This window comes from Megalobrama amblycephala, linkage group LG8, assembly GCF_018812025.1.
Source record: "Megalobrama amblycephala isolate DHTTF-2021 linkage group LG8, ASM1881202v1, whole genome shotgun sequence".
In the NCBI taxonomy this organism is placed as follows: domain Eukaryota; kingdom Metazoa; phylum Chordata; class Actinopteri; order Cypriniformes; family Xenocyprididae; genus Megalobrama; species Megalobrama amblycephala.
In genome coordinates this window covers 4,929,959-4,941,821 of record NC_063051.1, presented here as the reverse complement: position 1 = coordinate 4,941,821, position 11,863 = coordinate 4,929,959, and the positions used below count along the sequence as shown (strand labels likewise).

The 11,863-nt window shown below is 37.3% G+C and overlaps 1 protein-coding gene across 4 annotated transcripts in view; it reads left to right on the top strand.

Annotated features, from left to right (window-relative positions):
* The first annotated feature begins 610 nt into the window (after nt 1–610).
* The window catches only part of pdzrn3b (PDZ domain containing RING finger 3b), a 95,224-nt gene continuing 83,971 nt past the window's right edge, over nt 611–11,863 (top strand). The window contains exons 1-4 of one of the 4 annotated variants that reach the window (XM_048198866.1): nt 1,625–2,805; nt 3,089–3,301; nt 4,871–4,957; nt 7,132–7,239. In XM_048198866.1, the coding sequence (XP_048054823.1) occupies nt 7,234–7,239 (6 nt within the window). In that variant the 5' untranslated portion in view covers nt 1,625–2,805; nt 3,089–3,301; nt 4,871–4,957; nt 7,132–7,233. Of the gene's footprint in view, nt 1,498–1,621; nt 2,806–2,841; nt 3,302–4,870; nt 4,958–7,131; nt 7,240–11,863 lie in introns of those variants that run through there. The other 3 variants (XM_048198863.1, XM_048198864.1, XM_048198867.1) reach the window with 3 other exon arrangements.

The window sequence follows — 11,863 nt, the reverse complement described above, 5'->3', positions numbered from 1 at the left end:
CAGAAGAAAAAACTCATACAGGTTTGGAACAACTTGAGGGTGAGTAAATTATGAAAGAATTTTCATTTTTGGGTGAACTCTTATAGGCTGCAAAAAAAAAAAAAAAAAAAAAAACTAGTAGTATAATACAATATGATTTTTTTTATTTTTTTTTAAAGTACAATATAATTTATTTTAAAGTTTATTTAATATTTTATATATTATAAAATCTGGATCTCATGTTTGGTACAATAACAGAGTATAAATTTAATTATAAATAAAAAAATAAATAATCATTTCATGTTTCTTCATAATTGTTAAAACATAAATTTAATGACTAAAAAAACCCACTCTGAAAAATATTTACTGTGGTAAAAAGTTTGACAACTAGCTCTGGTCTCCCCCCAAATATATAGTTTTAAACTTAAACCTTTTTATGAAATGTTTCACTTGAAAAGTGTGCTTGCACTATAGTTTTTGTATAAATGCCACTTTCCTTTATATTTTGTTATCTAATTGAACAGCATTCATACATTTAAAGTTTGGTCTAAGTGTCAAAACTTTTTGATCAACTTGTTGAGTGCGCAGTTCTTCAGATAGTTACGGTACCCAAATCTGCAACACTTCTCTCCCCCATAGGAAGTCTCAGGCAATTAGTTCAGTCAGTAGAAGTGCTCGTACTAGTCTACTCAGTTTCTCTGAGCTCTTCTAATGACTTAGTCCGAAGATCGATTAAACCCCTGTGCTATTCTGTGGGAGCCCGGGTTCTGTTTCTTTTTTTTTTCTTTTTTTTCTTTTTTTAAAATGGGATTTGAGTTGGATCGATTCAAAGGGGCTGTGGACCCAGACTTCAAATGCAACTTGTGTAATAAAGTTTTGGAGGACCCGCTCACTACCCCGTGCGGTCACGTCTTCTGCGCCGGCTGTGTGCTGCCGTGGGTTGTTCAGCAGAGCAGCTGCCCGGTCAAATGCCAAAGGATCTCCACCAAAGAGCTCAACCACGTCCTCCCTCTCAAAAACTTAATATTAAAGTTAGATATTAAATGTGACAATCACGCGCGGGGCTGCGAGAAGATCGTCAAACTTCAGCATCTGGCGGAGCACGCGGAGATGTGCGATTATTCCCCTGCCAAATGTAGGAATAAGGGCTGCAGCGAGGTGCTGAACCTTAAAGATATGGATGCTCACATGCGTGAATCGTGTGATTACAGAGCGGTCGGGATCTGCGAGAGTGGATGCGGATTGATGCTCACTCATAAGGAGCAGAAGTTGGACAACCACTGCTGTTTGAAAGCCCTCAAAACGCACAACGGCGCGCTGCAAGGGAAAGTTGTCTGCTTGGATAAGGAGCTGAAGAAACAAGCTCTGAAATCGACTAAAAGAGAGAAATCACTTTTGGCTCAACTGTCGGCTGTTCATAACGAGCTTCAAATGACAGCGCTGAAGTATCAGAAGAAATTCACTGAATACAGCGCCAGGATTGACTCGCTGTCCAAGAGTATCTCTCCACCGTGTAAGGTAAGAGCACAATCATGACAGCACTTTAATAACGCTTACAAGTATTTCTACTATGGCAACCATAGGATCCACTACTACAATAAAACTATGGTAAAAACTCAGCATTGGCAACCATCATTAAATAAATAACACACAAACAGTCTGAAACGATTCTGAAAGCTTCTTGCACTGCTTGAATGGAATCTCATAATAATTTATAGCGATTTTACAGCACTAATTATGATATTTTGGCGGAAACTGGTTACTATGGTAAACTTTACTGCTGACCGTTTCCATAAATTGAAGGCCGTTTTGTTTTGTAGCTACCTGCAAATGAGCTCTTTCTCTGGTATTATTGATTTTTGTTCCAATTTTCTCAGAAATGTTTCAAAATGTGGTTTTGATAATTTTTTTTTCGTTTAAGTGTTGGGACATCAATTTATCTAGACTTTTAAAGTCAATGCTGTTAAGAGTTAAACTCGTTATGGACTTTCATTTAGGCTATATCACTCAGTGTACTGAAATCGGCTGTGATTGGGCGGTAGGCAAGAGGCTGTCAATCACAGCCCTGTGTTGATATAACTTGTCGATTGCGAGCTTGCGAGTGTGATTGCTTTTATCGTTTTAGAAACATGCTTGGACAACTAATTAATATCCAGTGACTTACGTTTCATGCAAATATTGGCCAGTGACTTGTTATTTTTCATCTCCGCCAACAAAAATGGTTCCAAAAGAGGCCAAAACCAAGCTTTGCGTGTAGTCCAAGCAACTAGCATACGTAAACCCTGGCCTGGAACAACGTCTATAAGTGGAGCGGAAGGGCGTTTTCCGTCAGCGCTCAGTGTACCAATCCATCAGCTACACTCCGTGTTTTTCAATCCACTTTGAAAGAAACCCAGCTTCGAGCGTTCCGCGCTGCTTTTCACACCATATCTTATTTTTTAAACCTGAGACGTTTTTATTTAGACTCTTTTGGGGAATTTCATGTTGTTGTTATTAGTATTAGCTTTTATTGTTTGTTAATATTTAATGCGAGCGCTCTGTTCGTTTGTGATGCACGCGGGGCGCATAAAGGTTTTATTTCGGGGGTTTGCTGTTGCTATGATTCCTTCCAGCCCTGAAAGATGCGTTGCTAGTTGCCTTGCAATGTAGACTTAATTAATTTTAATGGAACTTTCTAGTTTAGTATGGGCTTTAGTATATAAAACATATTGTGCTACATTATTTTTAGGCGTTTAAAGAGCTACATTAAACTTTGTGTCCTGCTTTTGGGTAGTAAAGCTGCTTGAGGTTATGTCGCTGAGAGGAAAACTCAAGAAAATTTCCAATGTAGGTATTATATTTGCACATTAGACTTAATAATGGTAGCATACTTAAATTGTGAGGTAATAAAATTACAGTATTTTATTTATAACTTATCAGTACTTGAGAGGGACCATGGTAAAGTGATGGTAATGCTGTGGTACTTTGATGTACTCTTGGCACTAAAAAGGTTACTTTGGCACATTTTTGTTTGGGCTGCATGTCCTTGCCTTTCCTTAAATCAAGTACTATGACATCTTCTGGCATGTGTGATGCCCTTCAGATTAGCTATAATATATTCTCACCTCAGGAAACCATCAGAGCATGGAAAAATGTCAGTGAGTTACACTTGTGACAGATAACCTCCCTTGACCACTCTATGAAGGAGCATGAGATCCTAAGGCAACCTCCCAGTGAGTGAGCATGTTTATGTGCTCTGAATGATGTCTTAGTGCCAGTGACTGCCTTCCTGCTGGGGAATGAAGTCTCTCTTGCTGTTCCCATCACATGGTTCATCATTCAAGTGAGTTGAAATAGGGCTGGGAAAGGAGGGCGATGATGGGGAGCTGACATTTGCAGGATTGGGCCTGTCTGCTGAACGCTGGGCTGTTGATCCAGCTGCTCTGGAGGAAAAAAAAAATTATATCACAAGAATTTTCGTATCACCACTATAGCATTTCAACATGAATTATGCATTGTTTTTTTTTGTATTTTGTGTTTTTGCAATTCAAGAGAATTTATTCTTTAGATGAGTTGTCCTCTGACATTATTGGACATTTTTGGACATGTATTGTTTAACAACAGTGATATGCATTTATTTTAAGTGGTGTTGCTTCCTTCTACAGACATTGTTTCCCGTGGAATTATGGGACTTGTTCCCATGACCTGGTCCATCGGGGTACATTCCTCACTAGGAGACGTACATCGCATACACTCAGCAAAGATAGTAAAGAGGACACTGTACATGGATGCCATTGATGTCTGTATTATATTTAGACTGTATTCTGTGGCACACAGAAATGACAGCTGCTTTAGTCGCTGATCCTATGCAGTGCACCCTAAGTGAGGAATAAAATGCTGACTACACTCGTTTCTGCACGTTCCGCTGTTCATCTGTTGTGAGAGCCGTTTGTGGAAATGTATTAATATACTTGGCCAAATGAGCAGGGAACAAGGGCTTAACCCTTAAAGCCGCTGGCCACTTGACAGCTCCTTTTCCAAGATGCTTTAAGCTGAGATGAATTATGTAGATTGCAGAACATGATGTTTAATGATTGTAACAGGTGCACCTCTGTACTTGTTTGGTCACGCACCACTTTTGGTCACAGTCAAATGTAAACCTTGATACCTGCGGATGATTTAAGAGCTTGTGCTATAAAAACACACCCTGAAGGGTTAGATTTGAAATAGGGATGTGTCCGAAGCCTAAATCTGAATTCAGAAAGGCACGGAAAATGAGTAGACCTAACGCATTTTACGCAGCCCCTAAAGGGACATGGTTAGGCTTGCTATGGTAGTCAATTACATTTCAGTACAGTACATCTCAACTATATCATTGTGAGGGAACACAAAACCATTTAAATATATTTTTTTTCTCCCATCTGGTATTTTTTCCATCACCATGTCCGTTTAGGGCCTCCATAGCATGCGTCATTTCCTTTCCGAACATAGGCTGGATCCGAAATCGCATACTTCCCTACTATATAGTAGGTGAAAAACAGTATGTGACAAAAAAAAGTATGTCCGAATTCACAGTACTCATAAAAGAGTAGGCAAAAAGTACCCAGATGATGTAGTACTTTCGGCGAGATTCTGAAGTATACATACGATGGACACTTTACTATCCCATACGGCCACAGGAGAGGATTTTTAAGGATTCATGGCAGTGAAGAGATGCATTCAAAATAAGTACCTACTCGAAAGTATGTGATTTTGAACACAGCCATAGTATTCGGCTTCAGGCACATCCCTAATTTGAAATATTATATTTGGAAGCTCAGATGTTTCTACTTCCCGAATGGAAATAAATACAAGGTTTTAAAGACAAGTATGAGTGAATTAATGGGCCATTTATATTGTTCCTTCGTTTCAGGGTGGAGAGACCAAAAGTGTCACGGCTATACTCCATCGTGAGTCTGGATCTTTAGGCTTCAATATCGTTGGAGGAAGGCCATGTGCGGTAAGTTTAGAAAGATTTGCACCTCCATATATTTGACTCAATCTATTTCATGTTTCAGCCCATGATTGTCCAAAGCAGCGCACACAAACCCCCAAGGTTTGGTAAAGGAAATCTGGAGGGGTTTTCCCTAACAGAAATGTTTGGAAATCTCAGCTCAATCATATTTTAAATATATTTTAAATCCTTAGATTACCTCATGCCACGTCTACATTACTAGATCTTGAACTAGTCTTAACCAAAACAAATTATTATCATGATAAACAACAAAATATGACACAGACACCTTCAATATCTGTCCGGTTATTTCAGAATCTCAGTGTGTCACTGGATGACTCAATTTAAGTGGAAATTGCAACTGGGAAAATACAGACATAAATTATATCTTTTATACACAGTGCCACTTTGGTACGGCAGTCCACCCTGAAGTGGTAGTTGTGGTATCCATATCAGTGTGAATGAGCACCAAACCCTTTAAAAAGTGTTTGTTTGTGGTTCGTCTGAAATAGAAATATGACGCACTTTGGTCTGAACTGGACTTTTGCAGCAAAACCTTCCAAAGGGGAAAATTATTACAAGAGCCAAGTTTCCAGGACTTCTTCTAAGACCCAGATGTAGCCTTGTCACAATGACGAGGCTTTATTTATTTATAAAAATACACCACAGTTATAGCATATAGCACAAATTGCTATGGCTAAGTTTACGCTAAAGTGGAAGAGGTCAGTCACTAATGAGTGACACAAATGGCTGCGTCTCTTAGCAACTGTACAACTACTTCAACGTGGCCATGACCCCTCCCTAGCAAATGTTTGACATGCCAGCCATCCTGTCTGCTTGTAAGACCTTAGATCTGTTTCTAAAACTTAGTGGCCTGCCCACTTAGGTAGCATTTTAAAATGTCATAGGTGCAAAAGCAATATCTTTTTATTTTGTCCAAAATATGAGGCAGCATCATTCGCAGAGATGGGAATACCAGAATGCATTGCGACGAGCTCTGTCAATAATGTGAAAGGAATTTTAGTTTTAAATTTAGAATTTTAGTAGCTACCCAATATTTGTGTGGACTATTTGTGTATTTGTATTACATGGCTCTCTTATTCTAATTAGTCAATCACTGAATTGACTAGGCAATTTGTACATGTTGTATACTTAATTTACTCTATTTTGTATTTAATAGTGATGTCGAAGCGATTAATCACAATTAATTACATCTAACATAAAAGTTTGCGTTAACATAATATATGTGTGTGTATATATATTTTTATATTTATATACACACACACACACACATATATATATATATATATATATATATATATATATATATATATATATATATATATATATATATATATATATATATATATATATATATATAAATAAATACAGTATATATGCACATATATTATGTAAACAAACTTTTATGTTACATGCGATTAATTGCGATTAATCAATCTGACAGCACTAGTATTTAATTTTTTTGTTGTAGTTTTTAAAGTATTTTGTCTTTGGTTTAGCAACTGTTTGTGTACTGTTGCTTGTTACTTACATTTGGAACAGAGTTCATGTTGTTTTATTCTAAAAATGAAAAACGAAAGGGATAGGATCCTCTGGTAAATAAAGATGTTGTTTTTGTTGTTGTAATAGGGAAGAGGGAAGGGCTTACAGTAATTAACTGCAGAGTTCACAGTTTGACTTCCTGCGGTTTCTCAAGTATTCCATTAAAAATTACAGCACAGTGTCACACAACATGGCACAGAGTTAATGAGGTTTGATGTGGTTGAGAGGTGGGTTCAACAATATTTTGGCTGAGGCTTTGATATAACCTTCCTGTCCAGGTTATGTTTTCATATAATGAATGGTGAGCATATTTTTATTAGTCTCTTAACACCTTAAATCTCTCACAAACTCGATATGTTTTTCATTTGACAGTGTATTTGCAGAGAAGCCGAACAATGGAGCACATTGCTTTGTACACCTGCAAACAATTATTTGTGTTTTGGATGTCTTTATGGGAGTCTGTCTCTTTGTTGATCATTTTATTTTTTGCAGTAAAAGTGATTTTGCATCTGTAATCCTTACTAAAATGTTAATTGGATAGTAATTCAGATTTTTTTATTGATCTTTTTTATTATTTTTTTTTCGCTGAATATTGCTGCCTTGTTTTTGGATTGTAGGATAATAAAGATGGCACTTCGAATGAAGGAATCTTTGTGTCGAAGATTGTGGAGAATGGACCGGCGGATAAAGAAGGGGGTTTGCAGATCCATGACAGGATAATGGAGGTAAGTGCCTCTGTTTTAAGCCTGATACCATTGCCTAACCAAGGCACAATGGCACAATAAGAGCCAATCATTACATATTTGATGTACATATACAGTTATGGAATTTTTGTGCAAAACACAATGAGATGTGTAATGCATATCCTGTCCTATGTCGCAATCATGGCTGATTAGGACATGGCTGATTATAATTGTTTTTTGTCAATTATATCTCATCCTGAAAGGAACCGTTGTACAAACCATGTTGAACCCCTACATAAAATAATATTTAAAGCATGTTATACCATGAAAATGGCTTTGATGTAACTGATTTTACAAGATTCCTGTTTAAAACTTTATCTTTGAGCCCTGATTATTTCAGAAAGTCTGCCATTTGGTTGTTCAGTGTAATTTGTTAGACTCTGTTTACCGACTTATAAAGGAATCCTGGCTGGCATCAGGTCAGAAGGTTCTTTTTTACCTTGGAACAAAATCTGGACTATTTAAAAAGGCCAAAAGTTCCCAGTGGTCACTTTTGAGGGTGCACAGAAAGTCAGCCCTACAAAGGTTGCTTTTATAGCGGCATGAAACACAAGTATGGTACAACGGATGCATTGAATTCGCTGTAGGGTGTTATAAATATGGCCTGGGTCTGTACAATTGTTTAGCTAAGTTAATGTAAATATTTTCACTTCGTGTAGTCAAATCATCATTCAACAAAATGGTAGCTTTCGCCGCAAGATTTTTTCCCCTCAAGAGTTAGTTAACAACATCACTTTTTGGTTGCAAGATTTATTAATATGCGCGTGACTTCAGTATATGCGGTATGTATAATGAGGAAGTCATGTCTGCTCTTATACTAACTTTTAAGAGCAGCCACATGAAGTGTGCTTGCTGTAAGTGTCTTAAACTCTCCTGTTCGTTTAGATATGCCGTAAGCCCTTGAGACAATGGATAGATTGAGCCACCAAAGGCGACAGTAATGCAGCCGGCGCCTGGTGACTTAAGACCACTAAACTGGCCTCGCTTCTGTGGGGGGGTGGTCCCAGATTGGTTAATGCGTTGGGCGGAAATGTGCTAGTATGACTTACTTGGAGGAAGGGGCCAGAGTGAGGGGAAAAGCTTTGGATTGTGCTTAGCATGCCAACTGCTGCTTTGCCGTGATATCTGAGAGTGTTCCTTGTGGTTTTTCTGGATGTCACCTACATCTGTTTTGTTTTTTTCCTTTTTCTTTTTTTTTTTTAAAAGGACATCAACTTAACAATGCATAGATATTTGAGAAGGGTTATCGGTGACTGGTTTAGTATTTTCATTGTAGTGTGCAGCAAGCTTTTTCAACCAGATATTTTGCTCTAGGATGGCACTAGACCTAGAAAGTCACTTTTTGTCTTTGTCTTTTGAATAATTAAGGTGAGTCAGCATGCGTGCCAGAGGATGTAAATACATAAGGAACATGAAGCACAAAGCCCTAGGTCAGTCTATTGAGTAAACCTTTAAAATTTATAGTCAGAAACTCTCTCCCACAATGTAAAGCTGTTCCCACCCTGTGCAGTCTATTTGGATCATGTGTACCTGGGAATAACATTTTCTGCTTCCTTCGGGAGATTTATCGGTGCTTTTAAAACTACTTCAATAATGCTTCTGCCATTTGAAAAGGGTGTAATAATGCTTTTCTGGCTATCGTTGACACCTGAGGTAATTTTGTGCTCTTTGAGATCGAAATATGGATTGTAGCTTTACGTCAGCACCTCAGGTGGTATCACATATTTAATTATGTTGACTTGAGAAATGATTTTCTGTAGAAATACAATCACAGGGGAAGAATTAGTGCAAAATGGCTTACAGCAGTTTTGTTTCCATTGTAATTTCAATTGTACGTATCTAAACCAACACCCTGTAGTCTCATCCTTTATAGCCCATGAGAGTTAGACTCAGCTGGAGTTTGCTGTTTAAAATATGTGCCTCTGGAAGCCTCCAGGTCCCAGCACTCTTTTGTCTCTCTTGCTACATCAGCACTTTTTCATCCATCATCATATGGATTATACATTTATCTCCTTTTCCCCCCAGCTTATTTGGATCCACATGTATTCCTTGGCAATTGTGCATGAAATGGGAGTTGCAATAGTCTTTTCTTGTTTGCTATTGCAGTGATCTCTCACACGAATGACAGGTTGTCCTGCCCTCGTGCCAGTAAACATGTCATCAGAGAAGAGATGAGATGTTTAAAGAGGGAGGGAACTGATTTTGATTAAAGATTATGAAGGCACATACATTTTTGAAAAATAATGGTGTGCTCTGATAAATAATTTAAAATGACCTCATTTTGAGGTTTAGCACCTTGCAGCTTGTTGCAGATGTAAGATTATGATATCAATGCCATCTTGGTTAGCGGCCAATATTAGCTTTTTTAAAAGTCCATCGGTATTGGAAAATTATTTGAGAATGCTCATTTCTCATCATTTATTATTTCAGATTACATTTGCCATTATCTGTCATGTCATCATTTAAAGCAACACCATGGAACTTTTGGCACTCTAGTGGTTAATAAACAAAACTGCATGCATCTTGCAGAAGAATATTGTATCCGGAGGTACTGTTTATGGGTCAACGGTGCCGATCCGACCTGTCTAAAATAGTCAGAATATAAACACTTATTATAGGTGTACCATAGTGATTCAGGATAAGACAAAAACATGGTTTGGAAAATGGATTCATAATGTACTTGCTCATTATATAAATTTTATAAAATTTGAACACAAAAGTCATAGTGCAGCTTTAATAACACTTTAAATTTAAGCAAATCTAAAAATTATATAAATTTGATTGTACATTACTTCTAGCATGTAAACAATTTTTTTTGTGATTTATTTCTAATTTATTTAGATGAAATCCTATAAAATTTTAATATCACCCATTTATTGCTTGCCAGCCATGACATGACAATAATTATTGACTTATTGGTATCGGCCAGAAAGAGTGGCCAATTTTTTTTTTAACTTTGGCCAGTAAGTACCCTTGTGAAAAACAAACAAACAAACAAGCCCTATACCAAAATATATTTAAAATACATTTATTTCATACTAAGTATACTACAAATCAATTAACATATTTAGTGACATGTCACTTGACACTTACTGATATATTACAGTTAAACTTTATTTGGAGTACTTCTTTATTGCACAATGCACGCTTCTTAATATTAAGCCTAAAATATGTTTTAATATCACTATTAGTAAGGATAGTATACCACTGTATAATATCAGTCTTTTAAATGCAAGATTTTTAAAGTGCACCTAAAGTATATTTGCAATAGTTCCATTTTAAAACAATCAAATATACTTATCTTTAGTTGGACCTCAGCATTACTTCCGCATAACTAAAGTGCATTAAGTACAAAATTAGTTTTTCCAAATTAGCAGACTTTAAGTATATCAGTTTAGCATACGAAAAGTACAATTGTAGGGTATTTATATTAAGTACATAAATGTAAATGCATTTATAGTAGTATACTTAGCATAAATGTATTTCAATACATTTTGGTATATTTACTTTTCACTAGGGTAACTACTTAGAAATGTCTCAGAGCGTCTTAACAATCACATAGCAAAAACCTAGCATAATGGCTGCAATTGGCTTGCACATTTTCTTCAGAAAATGTAAAAATGTAGTTTACCAAAGATACGCCAAAACCTCTTTGAGTCAATTTCATGCTGTTTACCATTCAAGCGAGAGACTCTGGGTGACTAGCATCTACTGATCAGTACAATGCGTTCCTGAGTTGCGACAGCATCTCGGCTGAGAGCATCCAGGCGGAGCGTGTGAATTTGTGTCATAGGGTGAGCAGGGCCATCACGGTATTCAGCGGGCTTTGTGCACATGTTCCTGACAGCAGCAGTGATGAGTGACTCACTGAGCGAACATGAGAAATTCCAGCCAGGAACACACTGCACAGATCATCTGGCCCTTATGAACGAGTTCAAATAAATTTCACTGCCTGAATTCATAGAAAGTGAAGGAATGTTTAATTGCTCACATCTTACTGAGAGTGAATTGGGAAAATCACAAAATAGCGCTGTATTCTTAATCTTCTCTTGGCTATGTTAGCCTCAAAGATGTTATGTGCACGTATATGACATGCCCGTAAAGATGTAGAATCTCCCACGGCTGTCCGATGGAGGAGTGTCACGGCAGATGTCCCTGTTAAGCACCGGAGAGACAGGCTCAGATAATTCAGCGGATGAATAGCGCCTTGTTCGCCGGAGACATTTATTTTCTCATAAAAAAAGATGTAAAAAGGGTAGAAAAAATGGTGCTGTGTTTGCGCTCCACACTGTTCGAAAATTTTCACACGTAGTAGCCGAGTTTGATTTAAACAGGTTTTTTTCCCAAACTGAAGCCCAGTCAGCCATTTTATGGTAAAACAGGTAGTCTTGTGCCACTCGCCATTGGTTGAACCATAGGTTTACATTTCAGACCTCTCAAATAAACAGAGCAATGTTAAAGTGCTGTAGAGTCACTGTGTTTACACTGGGAAATCAATCCACAAATGGCTTACTCATAGTTGTCTCTAAACATTTAGCTGGGATAGAAAGTATTTTAACCTCAACAAAATTACATGCACCACCTTTAAGAATGCTGTTCGCCACAG